This window comes from Scylla paramamosain, chromosome 19 (genome assembly GCF_035594125.1).
Source record: "Scylla paramamosain isolate STU-SP2022 chromosome 19, ASM3559412v1, whole genome shotgun sequence".
NCBI classification, from domain to species: domain Eukaryota; kingdom Metazoa; phylum Arthropoda; class Malacostraca; order Decapoda; family Portunidae; genus Scylla; species Scylla paramamosain.
This window is the reverse complement of record NC_087169.1, coordinates 11,964,349-11,989,584: the sequence shown is the minus strand read 5'-3', so window position 1 is coordinate 11,989,584 and position 25,236 is coordinate 11,964,349. Positions and strand designations below refer to the sequence as shown.

Below are 25,236 nucleotides of genomic sequence, written 5' to 3'. Positions count from 1 at the left end.
TCTCTCTTTCTCGGTCTCCCCGCGTCCTCCTCCTCCTCCTTCTCCTTCTCCTCCTCCTCCTCCTCCTCCTCCTCCTCCTCCTCCTCCTCCTCCTCCTCCTCCTCCTCCTCCTCCTCCTCCTCCTCCTCCTCCTCCTCCTCCTCCTCCTCCTCCTCCTCCTCCTCCTCCTCCTCCTCCTCCTCCTCTGCCCACACCCTCTTGGTATGCCCTGCCCACACACACACACACACACACACACACACACACACACACACACACACACACACACACACACACACACACACACACCTGCAACCTTGTCTAGACACACCCCAAGTCCAATAAACTAACCTAACCCACACCTGTTTCAAACCTCCTTTAATTAAGCACCATTCTTACCTCTCTCTGCTCATCCGCCCCCTTCTTCGTGCAACATTATCTACAACCGTCCCTCCCCTCCCCTCCCCTCCCCTCCTTGCATTCCTTCTAACGTAGGGATTTATTTATTCATTAATTCGTTTTCTTTCAGGTACACGGCGAAGAAAATGCAAGTAAACAAGAATAATGTCTCTTTGTAAATGGCTCTCTTCCTGTTGGTGTCCCCAAGGTTAAAATCCCTTTCAGTTTGTGAGAAGCATGACCCTTCCGCTTTACCTCCTTCGTCCTCTCCTCCTTCTCTTTCTCCTCTCTTGTTTCCTTTGCTATTCTCCTCTTAATCCTCCTTCTCTTCGCTCTCGTTCCCTCGTTTTTGTCTTCGTCCTCGTCCTTCTCCTCTCCTCTCTTACTCCCTCCACTGTATATTAGATTAGTTACCGCTGACAACCACCCAAAGATAAATTTCTGTTGTCGTTTGGTCTTCCTTTGCGTCCCTTGTAATGTTCCTCCTCCTCCTCCTCCTCCTCCTCCTCCTCCTCCTCCTCCTTTTCTTCTTTCTTTGATGTCCGTCTCTTTTTTTACTTCCCTTTTTCTCGTTTTCTTTTCTCCTTTACTATTTTCTCTACCTCTTCTTGTCTTCCTTTCTTCAAAACTTTCCTATTATTTTATCTTGCATTGTATTTTTTTTCCTTCCTTTTGCCCGTGCGTCTCTCTCTCTCTCTCTCTCTCTCTCTCTCTCTCTCTCTCTCTCTCTCTCTCTCTCTCTCTCTCTCTCTCTCTCTCTCTCTCTCTCTCTCTCTCTCTCTCTCTCTCTCTCCTTCCGTCAGTTGCTCAGTCAGTGAATTATTTATTTATTCATTCCTTCATGGAAGTTCTTACTCAGTCATTCATTTTCTCTCTGCTCATCTTTATTAATCTCTCTCTCTCTCTCTCTCTCTCTCTCTCTCTCTCTCTCTCTCTCTCTCTCTCTCTCTCTCTCTCTCTCTGTCAAAATTACCTAATTACCTCCATTTCTTTGCATCATCTTCCCTCTTTCCCTCCTTCTCCTTGACATCGAGTAGAGCAAGAAATATACGTAAGAAGAGAGAGAGAGAGAGAGAGAGAGAGAGAGAGAGAGAGAGAGAGAGAGAGAGAGAGAGAGAGAGAGAGAGAGAGAGAGAGAGAGACAAACAGATAGAAAGACAAGTAGTTAAATAGTTAGAATGAAAGAAACATAAAGTAAGAGCGGATTGATACAAAGATTGTATTTGACAAAGAAAGGAGTAATGAAAAGCAAGTAAGGAAAATAATCACAGGGAGGAAGACGTGGAGGAGGAGGAGGAGGAGGAGGAGGAGGAGGAGGAGGAGGAGGAGGAACATGAGCAATTTCCTCCAACTGCTCAGGAAATTTTGGGAGATGAAAGCAAAATTGATGTCTTAACCTTGACTAAGAACACACACACACACACACACACACACACACACACACACACACACACACACACACACACACACACACACACACACACACACACACACACACACACACACACACACACACACACACACACACACACACACACACACACACACGTATGCACAGTACCTACAGAATTCTACACTAATATAATTTTCCATAGAGTGACTACTACAGATGTCTTGCTTATCTACCGACCATAGCTCTTCCTTTAATCTCTCCCTCATATTTTCGTCTGCATTTTCCTTCAAAGCATTCAGGAACATTGGAATTACACTGCTCCCCCCAAAACAAAAACAAACAAAAAAAAACTAACAGGAAATCGTGTTTACCAGTTTACTTCAAGATGTCTTCATACACTGATTCTCCTCGTCTTTGCAATTGTCATCTCATCTTTGGAATTCTCGCTCGCCCAAACTTTTTGCGCGACTTCAGCTTTGGACGACTTTGTGCCTCCGTTTTCTCTTCTTGTAGTGCCCTCCGAAAAATTTCTTAGTACTGCTTTTTTTGCTCTGCCTTTGACTCTCTCTCTCTCTCTCTCTCTCTCTCTCTCTCTCTCTCTCTCTCTCTCTCTCTCTCTCTCTCTCTCTCTCTCTCTCTCTCTCTCTCTCTCTCTCTCCTAATATCTGCCTTTTCTCCTGACATTTCGACATTTTTCTACCATCCATCATATCCCAAAGAGCGTGAACCCATCTGCCCCTCAAGCTTCCACTCCATACCTTTAACTTCCAAACTTGTTGCATACCTGAAAATACCCTCAGCTCTCAGATACTTCTCGTAATTTTGGATATTCTTTTTTTGGACTGTTCTCTTTTAGGACTGGCATCTTCAGTAGTTTTTTTTTTCCGCCGTTCTTTTTTTTTTTTTTGTTACCTGTATAAAAATGAGAAATGAAAAAGATTCTTAAGCAGCACTCGTCTCACACTTTTTTTTTTGTATGTAAGAGGGGCACTGGACAAGGACAACAAAACGAGCAAAAAAAAAAAAAAAAAAAGGCCTATTGAGGTGCCAGCTCCAAAAAAGACCTATCTGTCTGATCAGCCCAAGCTCCATGGCTGGTGATTCACTGTCGATCTACTGACATCATGAAACGGAATCAGTAATCTCCCAGGGACGATTCAATGAAAGTCCCCCTTGATGTCTTTGAACATTTTGAAAACTCTTTCACAGGACCCACCATAACTCTGATGTTTGAAAGCCACCTGCGTTTGTTTTAATTATGCATCAGTACTCGTGTATTCAGCGCCCAGTGTCTTCTTCTGATGACTTCATGTCTCGTTAGCATGGACAAAGTAACCTCGTAACAGGTGTGTGGCATTCCTGAGAGTTGCTGTATAACGCTGAATGGATTATCCCTTTCTTGTTTCTAAATTGAAGAGGGAAGAAATTATGAATACTAATGCTTCTGAAACTTCATGATCCCTCTTGATTCTATATGGAGAAGAGAAGAAATTGTGGACACTAGTGCATCGGAAACTTCAGAAACTGAAACTCTCTTGCTTTATTTTTTTTTTCATTTTTTTTTGTTTATTTATTTTTTTATGGAGAAGGGAGGGAATTGTGAATCCTCCAGAAACTTCATTATCTCTCATTTCTAGACGGAGAAACGAACACTAGTGCTTCAGAAATTTCAGTAACCTTATCTCTCTTTATTTATTTATTTATTTTTATTTATTTATTTTTTTTTATGGAGAAAGGAGGGCATTGCGAATACTTACTTATCTCTCTCATTTCTAGATGAAGAAGTGAGCACTAGTGCTTCAGAAACTTCATCTCTAGTTTCTATATGTATATGAAGGAGAGAGAAAACATAAATTATTGTTTCAGAAACCTCACCTCCACTTACTTACCAAACACAATCTTTCCAAACAACCATTCGTCTGCTTTAGCTAACAATCATCCAGTTCCGCACAAGGACCATTGCTGAGTGAGGAGAGGGTACAGTGCTGCCCTTTGCTATGCTTGTCATGTGCTGTTGTGGGGAGAGGGAGGCTGCGCCCACACGGTACAGCTAAATAAGGGATGTAGAGACAAAGAGTGTTTTCATGTACTGCGTTTTACTTTCAATGGCTATCTTCAGTCTTGTGCTGTAGTTTAGCTTCCGTATAGTTATTGATGTTCTGCTGTACATGTTCTTCATATGTTTTAGATTGTTTTTTTAAAGTTATTTTTGTACGAATCATAAGAGGGTACACATAATTAGCTGCATTATGAAATTTTACCCGTTTTTTCATGGTTAGTATTTGCTTTTTATGTACTTTTTTTTTGTCAATAAACTGTCTATCTATCTATCTATATGTCTGTCTGTCTGTCTGTCTGTCTGTCTGCCTTCGTATTCACTTCACGTTTAACCGTTTTCAGTTTCCATTATAGTTTTAGTATGGTGCCTTTCAGTAATAGTTTTGTTGTCATAATGTAGTGCTGCATCTCTTGACAAATCCACCTATTGCTGTTTTCAGTTCTTGTAGTCTCATAGTGTAGTTTCGTTCATACATACAGTCATAACTTTAGTCTCGGATCTCTTATTGCTATCATACACCATCTTCAGTGTCTTGTAGTCTTGTAATGTGTGTTTCTTATTGTAAAGTTGAATTCCTTACTATTTTTTTATTTATTCATTTATTTATTTTTATTCATTCATTTACTCTTAATATTCCTGTGAGGCTCGAGAACAGCTGGTCTTTCGTCCTCCCTCGGTCTCATTGCGTCAGATTTTCCATCTAATGAATTCGCTACTCTGCCCATCTTAATAGCTCAAGAGTGTCAGCTATTACAGCATTACAGCATTACAGCATCCTCGCTCCACTCGTCTCACTATTACCTCCTCAAACTACTTTTTTTTTCCATTCCACAACTTTTCCCACAACTTAAATGCACGAATTTGATCTTTTTTTTTCTTTTGTTTATGTATATTCTGTCTATTTCTCAAGCAAGGATTTTAGCTAATATCCTCCCTGCATTCTTTCACTAATAGTATTTGAGACTTCTTTTTTTTTTAATGGAACTTTCATCTTATTGTTACCTGCATTCTATTTTTTTTTTCTTTTATGCAAAAGTTTAAGTATCACTATATCTCTTCTGCTAGTGCACCTTGTGAAACTTTAAATCTTTATCTCTCTGTATTCTTTCTACTTTCCTGCAACTTAGAAACACAGCCTTCAGATTATTTCTACCTCTCTTTTTACAATGTCATTAACCCTTAAAATCCGGGTGGCTTCGTGGAACATATTAAACAAGTCCATTTTAACTCGAAACCGTGCGAAACTATGCACACTTAGACCGAAAATCTGACGAGACACAACACACAGCTCACAGATTTTAAGACAGCACCCGTGAAACTTCGTAGAATCATGTAATCTTAGCCTAAATAAGAGCACAAGACAGCCACTGGCTTCACAGGGCTAATGCAAGAGTTTGATGAAACAGCGTCACCCCTTCATCGCATAGCTAGCCTTTGGAACTGTCTGCCTTTTTTGTACTCTCCTTTATTCCACGTTCTACGACTTACTCTTATTCGAAAATGAGAATGAGAAGGCATGTCGAGAAATAAATTGACTTTCCCTTTTAAGGACCACGTGTATTTCACATCATCACTGTAATGCCGCAATTAGTGACCCTATTGTTATTTTTTTTTTCTTCTCCTTTTTTCTTAATTTATTTTATGGTCTTCCGTCAAATTTCCCTTTGTAATAAGATGAAACGAAAAAAGTAATGGTGTCAGAATGTAATGAAGTGGGGAGAGAGAGAGAGAGAGAGAGAGAGAGAGAGAATCATCAGGTTAAGGCCATGAGAAAAAATTACACAACAGGTAGCGTTTACAAGCGTCGATGACCTGTTATCTCTCTCTCTCTCTCTCTCTCTCTCTCTCTCTCTCTCTCTCTCTCTCTCTCTCTCTCTCTCTCTCTCTCTCTCTCTCTCTGTGTGTGTGTGTGTGTGTGTGTGTGTGTGTGTGTGTGTGTGTGTGTGTGTGTGTGTGTGTGTGTGTGTGTGTGTGGCATTGCATAGCGTTGTTTAGCATAACCTTTGCCTGCGCTGCCTCTCAATTAAGGTGTGTTACGTGACACCGCAACACATCGCTTCTTTGTGTTACGATATTAATATTACTGTGCTGAGAGAGAGAGAGAGAGAGCGAGAGAGAGAGAGAGAGAGAGAGAGAGAGAGAGAGAGAGAGAGAGAGAGAGAGAGAGAGAGAGAGAGAGAGAGAGAGAGAGAGAGCGTGTGTGCGTCAGTCAGTCAAAAGAAAAAAAAATACATTTGAAGTACTTCATTCTAGTCTAATATTAGTGTCAGAAGAAACAAAAAAAAAAAATAATATATATATATATATATATATATATATATATATATATATATATATATATATATATATATATATATATATATATATATATATATATATATATATATATATATATATATATATATATATATATATATATATATATATATATATATATATATATATATATATATATATATATATATATATATATATATATATATATATATATATATAAGTAGTATTTTATTTATCTATTTATTTTATTTATTTTATTTGTTTATTTTATTATTATTTTTGTTTACTGAGCAAGTTGAGTGAATGGAGAAGAACCAGAGACTCTAGAAAAGCGATAGATTAATAATACCCCGTTCTTGTTCATTATCACGAGAGTGACAGTACACCTTAAGCCAGTAGCATGAGTGTGACTGAGGGAGTTGAGGAAATGAAGACATGGAAAAATATCATCATTGTATTGCATTATCACAAAAAGGAGAAAATAAGAGAACACTAAATTCACTACATTATTTATTAAGATCAACTGGATGAGAATGATTAAGCGAATTTGTCTGTCTAGAAATCAATATGAGATAAATAACAACAACAGCAACAACAACAGCAAGGACGGCAGTCTTACACGGGCGTCACACACTCATACACACATTGTGCACACTCTTAATGATAATGATTAATTTCCATTCAGTAGCATCTCAAGAGGGAAGAACATAAGAGCATCACCATTCGATTGTATTAAGATCAGTAGGGTGCGCGTGATTGAAAGGCACGGGGATGGGAGTTGCGTTGTGAGGTCATCTTCCCATCCCAGCTTGTCATCCACTGCAAGCAAGACAGGATTTGTAAAGGTCATACATTCGAGTTCGCTCCCCTTCCCCACGGCAGGCCAATAATTGCACCTCGGGGACACGTAGTAGGACCTCGAGGGTGCTCCAGGCCCTTGATAATTTCCTGCTGATCCTCCAAGTTCCGCCAGGCGCATGGAAGCTAGAAAAAAAAAAAAAAAAATATATATATATATATATATATATATATATATATATATATATATATATATATATATATATATATATATATATATATTATTATTATTATTAACATGTAGGTTAGTCTGGCCATTGCAATAGTATCTTGTTTTGAGGTTATGCTGTCTTTGTAAATTGTTTAAATAGGTAAAGTGAAATAAGAAAAAAAAAAAAAGAACTTGGAAGGGTGTTATGGCTGCAGCTGTGAAGTGTGAATGAACGAAAGTGAACTCTGCGTGCAGCGTTGTAAAGCAACTCAACCGTGTCTTTCCCAGTTCGGGTGAGGAGCCGAGGCATCATGTAGACCGAATGTGTTTGCCTGTAGTTTGTCGAGTTTTCACCATATATATATATATATATATATATATATATATATATATATATATATATATATATATATATATATATATATATATATATATATATATATATATATATATATATATATATATATATATATATATATATATATATTTTTTTTTTTTTTTTTTTTTTTTTTTTTTTTTTTGTGTGTGTGTGTGTGTGTGTGTTTTATTGACGTATACTTTCTATTGAACTGCGAGTATATCGTAATTTATCAGAAAAAAAGGTCAATAAATGAATATTAACCGAATTGTTATGTACTAGCAGATCTGAATCTACTAAGAAATTCTTTTAGAGACATCATAATATATAAACTGAATTTTTCTCTCATGAAGTTTTCTTTAAAAAACTAGACAAAATGGGGAAAAATAAATAAATGTTAATGAGTAGCCGAACTGTTTCATACCGAAGTGAAATTTACAAGGAAACTCTTGGAAGACTCTTTACGTAATACAAATTTTAATTTCTTCCGTATATATATATCTTTTTTTTTCTGAAAGTGATATAGATATAAATATGTCAACAAAATCAATGTTGAGTGAACTGTCCTGGCCCGAAGCCGAACTATTCTTTAAAGAATCTCCCTTTATGATACATGATAATATACTTTATAAATTTTTCCATGTGTTATTTGATGTGAAGAATATATTGAATTAAATAAATGCTGGTTAGGACGTAAGGAAATATAGATTAGCCGAGGTTGCAGTTGCCGAAGTGAACAGAGCAAAAGGCGGGAGGCATTAGGACAACATTGGCGGCTGTTCCTTGGGCGTCTGTCCGGCTGCTCCTGTCATCTTGCCTCTCCCTGCCTCCCGCCATGCCTCCCAAGCCCAAGATAGGGGTAAGCTCGGTCACACTGTGCACATCCTTGCCTGTAGATGTTGTCATATTGGCGGTGTGGTGGCTAGATGGTGCAATGCATTGCACAATGATAACGTGGGGGTGTGCTGCCTGTCAGGTCTTGTCATGCTGCCCTGGTGGTGGTAAAGGCTGGCAGGGAACAGAGGATGGCTCGCGATTCTAAGTGTAAGGTGGGTTATAATGAGATTTTCAACGGTTCGTTTCAGCCAAGGGACTTCATATATTGCTGTCAGCTGTGGTATGGATGTGTGAATGGTTTGGTACGATTGTGTTGAGTTTTGTTTGTTTGTGCGAGGTTCGTATTTAGTTTGGTTACGTTAGGTTGTGTTGGGTGTCGTATAATATGTTACATCGTGTAAGCCTCCCCATTAAGAATATTTTGGTGAATGTAGTTTTTCAAATAATGTAGCTTGCTAGAAAATCTCCATCTTTTATAACAGAAAATACAGCACCACCTAGAGACCCATGTTTTATTTAAGGGGCTTATTATTTTTGTCATCTATATTCTAAGGTGGAAATGTTCACAAAGGAAATGCATCTCCTGATACACTGTGACACAAGGTGATCTGTTCCCCAGGAGGGCATTGTGGTGGTGCTAGATGTGGGCCGTGGTGTGTGTTCTGGCACCGAGCCCACCTTCTTCACCCGCGCCAAGGACTGCCTCCGCTTCATCCTGCAAAGAAAGGTTGGTGGTCAACTATTTGTGTCTCGTGTAGCGAGTTTATTAAATGTTGTGATTTAGTGACATGGCTGTGTTGACTTACATTGTATAATATATAAACCCTCCTCACACCAGATATTTGCCGAGAAGTGCTATGATGTTGTGGGTGTTGTCACATTTGGCACAGCCGGGACCAACAACCAGCTGGCAACAGGTAACCAGTACCAGCATGTAACAGGTGAGGCACTCAACAGGGAGTGGGTGGGCAAGGAAGCAGGGCTGGCTAAAAAGTGAACAGACAGATTATGGCTTGCAAATTTGTGTTTCTTTTATCAAATAGTTTTGTGCTTCATCATAATTGTCATAATGCATTCACAAATTAAAATCTGAAATATATATATATATATATATATATATATATATATATATATATATATATATATATATATATATATATATATATATATATATATAAATGTTAGAAAATAATTAAGTAAAAAGATTTTAATCTTTGGTTGATCTTCAATTATAATTCTCTCTCTCTCTCTCTCTCTCTCTCTCTCTCTCTCTCTCTCTCTCTCTCTCTCTCTCTCTCTCTCTCTCTCTCTCTCTCTCTCTCTCTCTCTCTCTCTCTCTCTCCTTCAGCTGTACGTCACAAATGTCTGTACTTGTTTGTTATCAGCAGGTTGCATCATAAAAGAATCTGCCATAACTGGGTCTTTACTATATAGTATTGAGAGTTGCAGTACATCCTGACACCATTCCATGTTTTCTCAGTTCTGCAGGAAGTGAGGTTGGTGGACTGGGATATGATGAAACAGGTAGAGAACCAAGGATGTGGTGGCAGCAGTGGAGACTGGCTGGATGCACTGGTGGTGGCCATGGACCTGCTGCATGACCCAGAGTGAGTGCAGCTCTCTCTCTCTCTCTCTCTCTCTCTCTCTCTCTCTCTCTCTCTCTCTCTCTCTCTCTCTCTCTCTCTCTCTCTCTCTCTCTCTCTCTCTCTCTCTCTCTCTCTCTCTCTCTCTCTCTCTCTCTCTCTCTCTCTCTCTCTCTCTCTCTCTCTCCCATTATGTATTCTTTCAAGTTTTGTCTGATCTAAAATTATAATATGCACAGCACAGTTACTTTTACACTTTTATCTTTGCTTATCTTACAACACTTTTTTTGGTGTTGTAAGACATTTTGGACATGCCATATCATGCAATGCTGATATTGTGATTCTTTAAGTAAATCTGTCCTCTTTGTTTGCCTGTTCATCCTTTTAACTTTTCCTGTCCCACAGAATACTGTTCACTAAATAAAACAAGCACCAACTCAGTTGGCATCAACAAACTCAGCATCATTATTTATCTCTGTGATTCCACTGCCAGATAAAAGCCATCCCCCAACTTTCACTCATCTCTGTTGGCAACTTGTCTGTTCAGAACACTCAAGCAAAAGCTTGATATCTCATCTTATAGCTTTATTGGGCAGCTTTCATGCACTAATGCACCTTTGTCCTTACAGTGGGAAGCGTTTCACTGGGAAGAAGATAGTGCTGCTCACAGACTTCAGTGGTGAATTTAGTGATGATCAGAGCACTGCCATCACATCAGGACTACTTAATGAAGGGATAGAGTTGGTTGTGATGTGAGTTGAGCTTATTGTATCCCATTATCTTGTTATGGACATTAACTGCACTGTCTTGTTTTGTTATTGTAAAGACTTTGTTCATATATTTTCTGCTTTTCCTTTCTGTAATCATTATTTATTACTAGAAAGCTACAGATTTTATGCCATTGTAGTTGGATATTAGAATTTTGTATATTTTACCAAGAAAGGTATCCTTTTTATGTTTTAACAAGAGAAAATTATTTTTGTTGCATTTAAGAAGAAATTATGTATGAAAAGTTTACTTTATTTCTCTTTCTTCATCAGTGGACCAGATATTTTGAGAGACTTAAATGAGGAGGAGGATGGGGATGCAAAGCAGCCCGGCACTTCTGATGGCAATGACAGCAGCTCCCCCAAGAAGCCTTCCCTCAACTGGAATGGGAAGCCCAAGACCATGGTGCAGATGGCCGGGGAGGCTGTGGTGGCTCGTATAGTGGCCAAGGTAATGCTGGATGGGAAATAGAGCAGGAGTTTTTGATGGTGGTGGGTGAGGGATGCTAATATTATATAACATTTAATAATTTGCTATAAAAGTACACACATCACACAAAGCCATCCATTTCTACATTTCCAGGTTGATGGGATGCTGTGCAGTTTTGAGGATGCCTTGCCGCAGCTCATGTTTTTTGAAAAGAAGAAACAAGCCAGTGCATCATGGAACACAACTCTTGATATTGGAGCAGACTTCAAAATCCCCATCACTGGCAAGATCAAGGTGAACCCCATGTCTGTATATTTGTCCATATCTTTCACCTCAACTTCCAGCTGGAGCTTTCATCAAGGATGTTACTAAGGCAGAAAAGTATTTCCATTTTTCTCATTCTAACTTATTGTGTGATCAGAACCTCACCTTTGCCTCTCCAGGATGTGCAGATACATTTAGAGTTTGCATGTACTGTCATGATCAGTAATCAAGTAACATTTCACTCTCTTCTTTAGTTTTAAGCCTTCATATCTGCTGAGAATTATGAGTTGTCAGTATTGTAAGGAGCTTGTCACTAGATCATGGGGATTTAAGATTGAAGAAAAATGGCAGGTCTTGTATCCCTTTATTGCAGGTGAGGGATGTTACCTTGCCCCACCTGGAAGAAGAGCTACAGTGGGGACCCTTCAGCAGTCATCACCAAGGAGGTTTCGTACCACCTGTATGATGAGAAGCAGACAGCGGTGCCCGAGGATGAAGTGATTGACGGGTATTTCTATGGCACCACCCTCGTTCCCGTCTCAGGTGTGTGGTTTGTGCTCCTCTCCCCTTCCCCTGTCTCTTATGGGACTGCTTGTGATTTGTGTTACTGTTCTTGTGGGTTTTTTTTTTTACTTGTTTTCAGTCATGTTTAACATATGTTTAACATAGATTTAAGTTTCTCTCTCTCTCTCTCTCTCTCTCATCTCTCTTCTCTCTCTCTCTCTCTCTCTCTCTCTCTCTCTCTCTCTCTCCTCTCTCTCTCTCTCTCTCTCTCTCTCTCTCTCTCTCTCTCTATCATATCTTTTGATTGTTTTCTTCTTGTGCCTTTTTTTTTAATCTAAATTTGACACATTTTTAGTACTTACACAAGTCTTCTTTGGTGTTTTTATTTTTGCTTTTCATTTATTCATTTATTTTTGTCTGCTCTCCCCATGTATACCATACTTATTTCATATCTTGGCTCATTTCAAATGTTCAGTTATTCTCTGCTCTTCCAGATGAGGATATGAAGATGGCATACAAGTCCAAAAGTCCCCGAAGCATGTCCGTCCTTGGGTTCACTGAGGCCAAGCATGTGCCGCACTGGATCAGGGCAGGCAACCAGGTTCTTGTGGTGACTGCTCGTGACAATGATGATGTGAGTTGGTCTGTCAACCCCTTTCTGTTCCTCATGTATGTATTTATTCAACGCACAGTTCTCGCTTATATGAAGACACAGCATACATCCTTTTTAATTCAGCATACTGTGATCATAATCATTCAGTGCATTTTCCATTGTCTTCTGAAGCAGTTAGCTGCTGTCTTATAAAATCCTGTCATGATCATTTCATTAGGAATATATATCAGCTGGATGTTGATTGATTGATATATTGAAAGGGAGCATGTGTTTTATTAGACATCAAACTTTGTGTCCAATCTTATTGCTCTGAAGGATTTGCAAAGTAATGAAGGTTTTTATTGTCTTGTGTTTTGTATCTAGCATATTAGGAGACTGTTTTATGTAACCAAAGTACATCTAATCCATTTTTTACTCTTGTTATGTAGTGAATGGTAGTAAGATAATTATGGTGACCCCAGTGTTTTATTCCACATCACTTTACCTAGGCAGCAGCAGTGGCCCTGTCAGCACTCATCCAGGCCTTGGTGGAGATGGATATGGTTGCCATCACCAGGAGAGTGTACAGCCAGAACCTCAACCCCAGACTAGGGGTACTGTTCCCTGAAATCACCAAAGACCATGAGGTGAGAAAGGAAAGCTGAGATTGGATTTGCATTCAGTTACAAAAAACATTCATTTTGACAATTTTAATGAAATAGTCTTTTTGGATTCATGGAGAAAATAGGTGGTTTATGGTAAGATCTCTTTTAGTGAGACTGGTGGCTGAAATAAGTGAGATGTACTCTGTCCACTGGGTACATTTAGACTGTTTTTGTATCCCTTTCTCGTTCTCGTTGTTGGAAACCGTATCAAATTCAATGGAATCTCGGTTACCAAATGCCTCCCTTTTCGAACAAATTGGTTTTTGAACAAAATTTTGAACTCATAATTGCTTCAGTTGCAGCACCATAATTTGATTATGGAACAGAGTTACTTGATTTCAAATACAAGAAGACGTAAAAACTGCCATTTATTACTAATTTATAGTTTCTATAAATATATTTGGAGGAGAGACACAGAGTGGAAGACAGTAATTCAGTCTTTGAAATAAGGTAACTGTTATCCTTTTGAAAAGCCTTGATGTAAAGAAACAGTTTTCATTGCTCACAAGTCACAGGTCGTCTTCAGGAGTAGATGACACTGCTGCTTGTTTAAACATATATCTATGGAAGGACATAAAAAGAGAAGAGCATTGAGTAAAGAGTGTAAAGAATGTGGATTTAAAGGAAAACTTAATGTAGAAGAAATTTGACAAGCCAAGCATCAAGTAAGGAAGTCTGTAAACACTGCAAGATAAATGTTAGTGATGATGAAGAAGGCATTCAGTGTGATAAATGTGCATCATGGAATCATGCAGCTTGTGAAAATATAAGTATAACTTTATTAAAAGCACTTGAAAGAGATGAAAATATGTTGTGGTTAAACCTGTAACCCACACATACTAGCACAACTTGAAGGAATAAGGAACTTAGAAAACAACTAGTAGAAAAAGAATAATGGAGAAACAGGATGGTTTATCAAAAACAGCCAACTGAGGAGAGAAATTTTTCATAAATAAGGCAAAAACTAATGAAGTAAGAAATAACTTAAGTTTTAGTATAAAATTTATAGATTCAAGGATTAACAAAGGTAAAAGGAATCTAATTAGAAAAATATATAGACAGCAGCACAATACTATGCTTAACTGAAACACAGCAAATGTGGTTACCATTAAATTTCAGTGATGAAATAAGTTGTATAAACAGAATGAGGAAAATATCTGACAAAAAAGGTGGTGGATTAATGCTTCTTAAAAAGGTAATAACATAACTACAAAGGAAGTTGAGTCAAAAGCAGAAGACTTACTTATAGTAGAATGTGAAGTGAACACTTTAAAATTTACTTTAATAATTGTTTATATACCTGTAAAGGATAATACAAGAAATAAATTCATTGAAGAGGAAGTCCTAACAATAGGAAAGAATATACATGGAAAATATATTATTGTCGGAAACTTCAACAGTCACATTGGGATTATTGGAAAACAGAAAATAAAGAATAATGGTATGCGAGTGCTAAACATTTCAGAACATTGAATCATAATTTATTGAACTGCAGTATAGACAGTGAAGGAGAGATGACAAGGCAAAGAGGTGATCAGTGTAGTACTATTGACTTTGCATTGATAAATATTTATAGAAGTACTTTGATAATATGAGAATAGATGAAAATGGTGATAAGTATGATCTATCAGATCATAAACTAATAACCGAATTTTAGTTATCATGGAAAATTGCAAGAGACCCAAGGAGGATCAAAGTACAAAGACCACACATTACTTGAAAATAGATGAACACACTACAAAGGAGTATATAAAATAATTAGAAAAAAAAAGCTGAACACCAGTGAATGCATAGTGTCAGACTTAGAAATAAAAACAAAAGAAGCAGCAGATAAGACAATGAAAAGGACCATAAGAATAGGGAATGCAAAACTAGATGAGGAAGATAGCAGAATAGAACCAATTTGGTTTAATGAAGAAATAAGAACAGAAAAAGAGAAAATAATACAACCAGAAGTTATGAAATTCAACAACTGTAGAAGAAAAAGGAAAATATAAGGAACTATACTACAAGCAGAAAGAAAGTGTGAAAAGTAAAATAAAGAGTGAATTAACAAAACATGAAAAAATAACTTCAGAAATAAAAGCAAACAAAAACAACAGAAAAATCTGGCAGCACATAAACAAGATAAGAGGTAAAAGTAATGAGAAGAAAAAAAGTTATTATACTATATGACGAAGAAGAAGTACAAGAGAAAATACATGAGTATCCTATGAAGATTAAAGAATTTTGGGAAAAATAATAACAAAGAAAGAAATAATATACCTGAAATATGGAATAATAATAATATAAAACAAGAATATGAAAATACACTCAAACTGTTATGACAATTAATCAGTTATTATAGATAGTAATGAATTAACAATACCACATCATTGAAGAGAATATCTGGATGCAGCATTCATAATAAATACTGATGATATAAAACCAATGAAAGATTGTAAAATTACAATGACTGAGTTAGAATACCAAATAAAACAGACAAAAACTAGAAGAGCAGCAGGACCCAATGAAATTAAGACAGAATTTATTGCTATGATGCACAATGATAAATGTAAAACGACACTCCTACAATCATTAAATAATGTCATTGATACTGGAATAATCCCAGATACATGGAGAACATCAGTTACTAAACTATTGGAGAAAAAGGCAAAAACCAACAATAAAAGATCAGAGACCAATAGCCCTTACATACACCACATATAGATTATTAATGGGAATCATAAAAAATAAAATGCAAAGACATCTACAAGAAAATGATAAATTAATGGAAGAACAGAATGCATATACTGAAAATAGAAGAGCAGCAGACAATTTACTTATACTAATTTACTGTATATAGAAGAGTTATGAACATAAGAAATCACTTATATTAATATCAGTAGACTTTGCAAAGGCATTTGACGATATAAGCAGAAAAATGTTAATGAAAGTAATGTTAAAATATAAGATACACCCAAAGTTAATTGACCTCATTACCAAAGTATATTCTGAAGACAACACTAAAATATTCCTTAACGATAAAGAAATGTGTAATATTGAAATAACAAATGGCATACGACAAGGCTGCAATGGGTCATATTTCTTATGGTGATATATTATATCATCAAAAAAACTTAACCAATCCAACGCTAGATTCAGGAGTGATGTATGTGCCCTGCCCTCACTATTTTTTGCTGATGATGGAATGTTTCTTTTAACAATGAAGATGAGGCTAAACAAAATGTAAAGTTACTAATAGAAGTTGTGGAGGACTGTGGATTGCAATTGAATAAAGAAAAAAAGCCACACAATATTTTTTACTTGAACAGTACTACTGAAAATAAGAAGTAAAAGTATTTAGGAACAAAAATAATGAACAAAAGGAACTTTCTACTTGAACATAAGAAAATACATGAAGCAACAGATATGCAGACATGATACTATCCATCACAAGAATTTGCAATAAAGTTCTCATATGAACAACATATTGGAAAAGTGTTGTTTTACCATTAATAATGTTTAGGGAAGAAGTAGTAGACTATACAAAAAAAAAAAAAATAGTTACACTACAAAAAGCAGAAAACAGAGCATACAGATATGTAATGAATTCCCCAGTCTATACCACAAATAGTGCAATAAGAGAAGAAATAGGAGCATCATCTCACACAGTAAGAGACATGAAGACCAAACTCAACTATGTAAGACATTATGCAAGGTAACAATACATTACCAAAAAACAATCTTTGAAGATATAATGGAAACCTCGAAAGATCCATGGATAAAAATTATTAAGACATATATGTTAGAAATAAACATAAATGTTAATAAAATAAGAGAAATTATTAAAGAAGAGATAAGCAACAAAATCATGGATTGGGATGCTGAATGCTGGGAAGCAGAGTTAGAAACTAAACACTGTCTAACTATTTACTGAAAGTTTAAAAATGAAATCGAGATGGAAACAGCAATTTATGATAATACCTTACTATCTGACTTGCTATTCAAGGTTAGAACAAATACCCTGGAGTTAGGGTGGAGGAGTAGACATAGAAATGAAGAAACAAGCTGCCCTCTATGTAACTATGACAAAGAAAACCTAGAACATTTTCTGCTATGTTGCCCAAAACTGCAAGACATCAGAAACACTACAAGACTCATCCAACAATCTTATCACACAAATATGCTGGAAAAACTCTTATTCTTTGATAAAGATAATAAACGACAAGACTATAAGAACATCATAACATCAGTGTGGAAAGAAAGGATCTATTTAATAAGGTAGAAACAGCAGCAACAGTAGAAAAAAAATTTTAGGGGTGCCATTGCAAAGGCAATACACCAAAATACCAACTGAACTGAACTGCTCAGGAGTAATCCCAAGCCACTTGTTGCTTTCTTGTCATCACTACTGCACAAATGCATTTTCCCAGTAGCTTTTCCAAGTAGCAAGATGTTTAAGTATTATGATCACATTCATGTTGGTGGTAAGTGGGTTGCTCCTTTCTCTGTCCCTCTGTAAGGCTACCCTTACTAGATTGGTGACAAAGAGAATACCTAAATTGTCTAAACAGTATCTTCTGAGGAGTTCTGTGTCACTAAGTTCATTCAATACATCCTTTCTGGATAAATGTGAGCTGGTGATGTTGTGAAACAGCCATCTTGGATGTGGGAGTGACTGTCATAAGCTGCTATGACAGGGTGGACAGGTGTCTGGGAACGGATTAATCCATTTTACATTGATTCCTGTGGGGAAAATAATTTCAGTTTTCTAACATTTTGGATTTTGAACGACATTCAGGAACAAATTAAGTTCAAGAACCAAGGTTCCACTGTATGCCTGTGCATCTAATTGTCACATTGTTTTCCTCAGTATTCGCAAGGGAAACACTTATATAACATGACAAACTGAGTATCTGACAGATTGAATGTTCCTTATTGCCCTCACCCATTGCTTCCTTCTCAGTGCCTCCTCTGGATCCAGCTTCCATTCATCCAAGATGTGGAGCGCCTCACCTTCCCTTCACTGCAGCCAAGGATAGACAACCTGAAGCAAGAGGAGAAGGATGCCATTGACAGTCTGATAGATGCCATGGATCTGTCTCATGTCAAGGGGTGGGTGTGGATGTGTTTAGAGTAATGAGGATTAATTAATTTTTCATAACATGATCTGTATATTTGTTGTCAGTGTATCAGTTGGTTTGGAACTAGGTAAAGGAAGTAATTTTTGTATTATATAACATCTATATATATACCAGGCTGGCAGTCCCTCATAGGGTTGCCCAGACCCAGGGTTGCCTTAAACTCATACATATGTCATCTACACTCTTAGCCCTGTTGTCCCCTGGTGGAAAGGGATAGTCTCGTGGACCACCCTACTACACCCTAGGAGATTAGACATAGCACAGCTGGACACATACATCCATAGCAAGGCCTGACAGCATACACTGGTTTACCCCTGCCCTTTCATAATGTTTCTTACATAACATGCTTTGTATTATTTGATCACTTGCTTTTGTATATGGATGACTGGTATAAAAATTTTTAGTATTTCAAGAGATGCTGTGCAGTAGTTTCTATGTTCATTTTAATCATTGTATTTTGGAGTACAAATCCTTTTCATCCCTTAACTTGCAGAGAGGATGATGATGATGAGGAGGAGGAGGACATTCTAGACCCCACGACTGTCCTTAATCCTCAGATACAACACTTCTATAATGTCCTCACTCACCGCGCTCTAAACCCTGGAGGAAAACTGCCTGAACCTGCTCCACACATCCTTGTGAGATAACCTTGTTGGAGTAGAAAACTTTGAGATATTTTGCCTAATTTCTATTCCAGCTTCAATCATCTAACAACAGTGCACATTTATTAACTTTTTTGTAGCTAGACTAGGAATTTAAGGCTTACTGCAGGTGATAGCTCCTGGAATGCTTTTATGAAAACTATAATAAAAATTTATGAAAAACTCTGCAACTCATCACTTAGTCTTTACAAATTATCAGATCCCTTAGTCACTAGGGAAGAATGAAGCATGTAAGTAAAGTATTGACTCAAACATGTTAAGTTATTCCTATTGGCAGAAAATCCTGGAGGTGCCAGAAAAGGTGTGTGAGGCAAGGGACAAAGTGGCTGCCACACTGAAGAAATTGTTCCCTACCCAGGCTCCCGTAGCATCCAAGAGACCCCAGAATGTGTTTGATGTGTGAGTACTGCACCTTACATTGATAAGGTTATGGCCTTTGGTGTTTCTTCTCTTTTGGCATGTCACTTCTTGTTGTCATTGTACTCTTTTATCAACTTCAGTTCATGTATAATTTTCTGTAGGTCACATTATATGACACTGAGGCAGTATAGGTGATAATTATATGCATCTGTGTAATCAGTGAAGGAAAAGAAATAAGAAACAAAACCTCACAGAAAGAAAAATGTAGGTACATATCATATTTTCAAATGATGACAAAATAACATCATCTAATGGGGACTTGCTGCAAACACAGTGATGAGGACAAAAAGGATGGCAGTGAGAAGAGAGTCAAGGTGGACGACAGCTTGAGTGCCAGTGACCTCATACAGCACCAGGTGACTCAGGTGACCACGGCCTCCCCAGTTAAGGACTTCATGGCACTCCTTCGGGGAGAGGCTCCTAATTTCAATGACAGTAAGGTTTTATTGTTTATTTTATTTTATTTGTTTTTATGTATTTGTCTTTTTATTTATTTATTTATTTTTCTAGATATAAGATTTCCACAAAAAAAGGTAAAAGATGAAAAAAATGTAGAATAAAATGCTAACCATGCTCATTGCAGTCTGCAGGCAGATGGGAGATGTGATCCTGCAGCTCCTAGACAGCCTTGCAGGGGCCAGCAGTGGGCCAGTTGCTGCTGCCATGCTGGACAAGGTGCTGGAGTGCCTTACCACCTTCCGCCATGAGTCCCAGAGTATTGACCCAGCAACCTACAATAGATTTCTTACCTCTCGCTTCAAGGATGTTGTGATCTCCCTTTCTCTGAAGGATCTGTGGGACCGGGTGAAGGAAGGTATGTGTTTTTCCCCTCATGAATTCAGAGAGGTCTTGATGATATGAGCTGTTAGATTCCATTTGAATTGTTCATATAGTGAATTCTCATATAATGAAATGTAGCTAATGGCAAAAAAGGGGTTAGGTTCTGTGGCCCTTGTCAACAGTAAGTTTTCAAGCTAAAATGTAGCAACAAACATATCAATAAAGCAACATGAAAGAGAAAACAGCATACAAAGAGCATGATTTTATATTAATTAAACATATGAAATGTGGTAACACACCATTGTCTACTTAATGTATCAGGGAAAGTAACTTTCTTACCACTCCTGTGTCTTTTAATTTGTACCTTCTTTGCAAGTATTAATTGATACTCCAGATCACTTAGCTTTATTGCTAAAACTTGCACTGGAACTCATTGGCCACTTGGGAGGCATAGTTAGCACTTGACAGGCAAAACAAGTCACAGTCTATACACCATGTGGTCAGTCACCTGCACAACACTACACCAAAGACAGCCAAGGAAAGAACATGCCACCAGTAACACTGTAATACATCCAAGCACCAATCAGTTACATAAAAGCACTGTACACTGTACTTGTATTGTATTGTGAATATGCTTGCAAGCAAAATGAGGATAGAGTATAAGTATAATAACTAGCCGTAAAGCCGTAGGAGTGGGAGTCCAAAGGACACAGAGTTCAGTTTAAAAGAGAACTGGTGGGAGAATGAATGGTAGATAAGGGATAGGGGAAGGGTATGGTTCTCTTCCAGCTCTCACAAACTGTCTCTCCACATCTGGTGCAGGAAGGCTCACATTTTAAACTTTGTAATTTTATTGCCTTGGACTGAAGCTCGTGCTATGGGATTTTTGCGCTCATTATAAAGAAACTGTTCTCTAACTCTCACATCTCATATCATCGGTGTCTCATATAACAGATGCTAAAACCACAAGGGGACCTCCCTGTACTCTCTCTCTCTCTCTCTCTCTCTCTCTCTCTCTCTCTCTCTCTCTCTCTCTCTCTCTCTCTCTCTCTCTCTCTCTCTCTCTCTCTCTCTCTCTCTCTCTCTCTCTCTCTCTCTCTCTCTCTCTCTCTCTCTCTCTCTCTCTCTCTCTCTCTCTCTCTCTCTCTCTCTCTCTCTCTCTCTCTCTCTCTCTCTCTCTCTCTCTCTCTCTCTCTCTCTCTCTCTCTCTCTCTCTCTCTCTCTCTCTCTCTCTCTCTCTCTCTCTCTCTCTCTCTCTCTCTCTCTCTCTCTCTCTCTCTCTCTCTCTCTCTCTCTTCACACACACACACACACACACACACACACACACACACACACACACACACACACACACACACACACCTTATATGCCTTGCACTCCAACAAACTTTATTAAGTGAACTAACCCATCCCTCCTTAACCTCCTTATTTTTACATAGCCAATTTAACTCCATTCCTCAGTTTACACCTTTGTTAAATGGCTGAAAAACATCACTGTACCAAACATAGATTTAGTACAGAGAAGCAAGAGACATCCACTTAGAATAGCCAATTATAATTTCCAGGCAATCTTGGACTAATAACTGTTGAGGAGAATGGAAGAAGCAGCTTGAGCAAGGAGGAGGCGAGCACCTTCCTCCAGCTGGACCAAGGGACACAGGAGGCCCCACCGCCTGTGCAGGATGCAGGAGACGAGATGGAGGACCTGGTGAGTTCTGTGATGTGATTAGGGATGAAGGGAAGCATGAGATCAATAAATTTACTAGCTAAAGTATTTGAAGGTAATTCCCTGCATTTATCTTTATATATATATATATATATATATATATATATATATATATATATATATATATATATATATATATATATATATATATATATATATATATATAAAGATATCTAGATTTATATATCTATATCTAGGTTTTCTCTGAATATCTTTCAAAATTTCATATTTCTGTTTTACACCCTTGCAACAACTGGATTTGAAAGGCTAAATTTTCTCTTTTTATTGAGTCCTTGCATGGTACATCAGTCTTGTAACAATCCTTTGTGTTTTCTCATTTGTGTATGGTTAGTTTGTATATGTCTTTGAACAGTGGTGTTGTTTATCTTGCAGCTGGATGGCCTGTAGTTCACCACACCATCATGTGAAGGCAGCAGATGTGTGTACCAGCAAGAGGTCACTGGACCTCTTGGTGGGTCAAGCCAGGTAAAAATAATTTCATTGATGAATGTTCTAACTTTTTTTTGCTTGACATATCTTACTCCCATTTTTCATTTCATACAGCATCCACCTCAGATATACAGGAAAATGTTGATCAAATGATGTGATAACTTCTGAGTAAAACAGGGTGACATTTAACATGATGAGTAATTAATCATTCACCACCATCATCATCATCATAACTAAATCTCCAGAACCAAGGCAGGAAGGGGTGATTGATAACAAGCACAGATGCAAGGATTACCCAGTGAAATGGGTGGCACCTTCAGTCACACCTCACATCATTTTACAATGTTTACACAAGAAGTTGATGTTTAATTTGAGGCTGTGTGTGTGTGTGTGTGTGTGTGTGTGTGTGTGTGTGTGTGTGTGTGTGTGTGTGTGTGTGTGTGTGTGTGTGTGTGTGTGTGTGTGTTGGAGTATAATGAATGTGTTGAGTCATCTTATCAGAGATCTTAGGAATGGAAGTATCTCATTCAAGCATATATAAATATAATTTCATTGTGGAAGAAAGAGGCATCAAAATTACTTTTTATATTAACCCATACCCATATTTTAAAAACAGGCTTTTTTTTCTTGGGCTTGGGTACAAGTTGTTAAATTTAGAAATTTATTAAAATCTAAAATTTAAAATGGAAGTTTAACAGAACAACAAAAGCATATCTAACATGCTACAATCCGTATACTATAATGCCAAGACCAACAACACCTATACTCAATTCTCAAATACTATAGACACAAGCCCCTCCTCTTGGGTGGAGCACCTCAGAGGATCAACACTCTGGTCTGCTAATGGTTTGCTGTGTTTATTGGAAAGTGTGCATTTTACAGTGCTTTATTGTTTCTTTACTAACATGCAATCTATTTGCTTTGAGTGAATAAAAACCATTCCTTCACTGCCCATATTAAATGTCTCATCACTTAAACACAAAAGAAATTCTGTAACATTCAATGAGAAGATGACACTAAATGAGGAGTATACAGGCATGTAAACTTGTGCACAGGTGAAAGGATGATATTAGTCATTTTGTGGTGCTTTGGGACACCTGGACTGCAAACATCCAACCCCTTACCTGAGACATGTGGGCCAAGCAGGACCATAAACCCCATGTTGGCCAGGCCTGTGACTTGCCCTGGGACAATAGGGTAGGTCACTGATGACAGATCAAGCACGCCTTGCATTGTTGTCATGGTGCTTGATTCAGTAATTATAATGCTTTATCATGAGTATTTTATATAGTTCATGCAACACTGCAGCTTTCTTTATTGCTTACTAATCACTTTAAAGGTAAGAAAATAGCCTGCAAGAACTGGATAATCATAATGTCTTAAGAATTTTATATATATATATATATATATATATATATATATATATATATATATATATATATATATATATATATATATATATATATATATATGTGTGTGTGTGTGTGTGTGTGTGTGTGTGTGAGGAAAAGACAGAGCAAGCATTCAGCCTGGGTGGGAGACTCCAGGAAATAGCAGTAATATGTGGAAGGGCAGACCACTGTGTAGGAGAGCCAGGTGTCCAGCAGTATTTATGAGTCACCAAAACAATGTCAAACCCTCTGCCACACCATTAGGATAGCACCACTCAGTGGGGATAGAATCCAGGACCCGCCAAGCTCTGCTGTAAGTGAGGAGCTTGTGTCTCTATTTTTCAAGAATTGAGTATGTATTATGGTGAAAACTTGTCTTTGCCCACACTACTTCATGTGGTTAATTGTAAAACCTTTTCCTCCTAATTAATTTACTGAAATGTTTAAATCTGATTTCTTCACATGCACAGAATTTGTTCATCAACTTTTGAACATCAGCACATAATTTATTCCATAGTTCATGAGTCTTGGTCCTCACATCATTGTTACAGCTAGCAGCCAAGAATAGTCACCTCATTCACATTATTTTGTATACTTGAATTTATATATTTGTATACTCTGTATTCTACATACTCATGGTGGTGTGCATTGTGAAATATTTCTACTTACATAATTTCTGAAGGGTTCATTCATAGTAGGTATTTTAAATTATAAAAGAAGAGTACAACCAGGCACACATTCTGTACCTTAATGCTACACACAGAAATTAATTGTTTGGTTTATTTGTTGTGGTGTGCATCAGGTCACAGCTGTGCTTTGATTTTGTAAGGCACACTTCTTGTATCAACACTGTTCTTATAAGCAGCAAGCTACCCAGGAAAGAGAACCTGAGGTTTTTCAAAATTTGTACATGAAGCAGACCATTGACAACTTCATTTATTTTGGGAATGAACAACTTTTGAGGCTACAAATTTCATTTTTCTCTCTGTAATTAAAGCGAATACTTTTCTGGGTGAACTTCTGCTTGTGAATAGTTTGAAGTATGTACAAATGTAGCATTAGTTACCTAACCATCCAAAGGAAAAGCAAGGTGTTGGTCTTAAATGGAGAAGGTCCTTGGTTACTCTTAGCTTAGCATTACCACACAAATACATTTGGATTTTTTTTTTTTTTTTTTTTTTTTTTAATATATATAAAAACTGTAAAAGTTCAAATATTTGTTTTCCATCAAGTTTTTTTTTCACCTTTTTCCCTGTTAATGTGGAAGACAATCCCAAACTTCAAATCATGCATTATTAACTGGCTGAGGAAGCAATTGGTAGGATGGCAAGACCACACAGGCACAGCCTGGTCTGTTGCTATGCCTGGCAGTGGTGCTACTTCTGCACCTTAGATCCAGTTGGTTTCCAAGAAAAAATGGTTAAATACTTTCTGAACAGATCTTCTACTGCATTACATATGTATGGTATAGAACTTCCTTCAGGTTATTAAAAACGTGATATAAGAAGTATTTGTCTAAAGCTGTGGTTGACTGTGGTCATTCACAGCATTCAGTGGTTCCTCAC

General features: G+C 37.4%; 1 protein-coding gene across 1 annotated transcript; it reads left to right on the top strand.

Annotated features, from left to right (window-relative positions):
- Positions 1-8,178: 8,178 nt before the first annotated feature.
- LOC135109481 (X-ray repair cross-complementing protein 5-like) lies at positions 8,179-24,898 on the top strand. The gene is made up of 18 exons (XM_064020860.1): positions 8,179-8,333; positions 8,931-9,038; positions 9,150-9,252; positions 9,792-9,918; positions 10,524-10,646; positions 10,935-11,112; positions 11,245-11,385; positions 11,535-11,562; positions 11,734-11,898; positions 12,354-12,493; positions 12,961-13,098; positions 18,065-18,213; positions 18,736-18,880; positions 19,182-19,303; positions 19,599-19,759; positions 19,908-20,138; positions 21,670-21,812; positions 22,224-24,898. The coding sequence occupies exons 1-18, from the start codon at positions 8,310-8,312 to the stop codon at positions 22,236-22,238; spliced, it is 2,241 nt and encodes a 746-aa protein (XP_063876930.1). The 5' UTR covers positions 8,179-8,309; the 3' UTR covers positions 22,239-24,898.
- Positions 24,899-25,236: the final 338 nt, after the last annotated feature.

Excerpts from the sequence above, each read along its gene's own strand:
- LOC135109481 (XM_064020860.1), top strand. The coding sequence starts at position 8,310 with ATGCCTCCCAAGCCCAAGATAGGG. Across the intron at positions 18,214-18,735 it reads GATCTGTCTCATGTCAAGGG|AGAGGATGATGATGATGAGG; the intron begins GTGGGTGTGGAT and ends CTTAACTTGCAG. Across the intron at positions 19,304-19,598 it reads CCCCAGAATGTGTTTGATGT|TGATGAGGACAAAAAGGATG; the intron begins GTGAGTACTGCA and ends CTGCAAACACAG.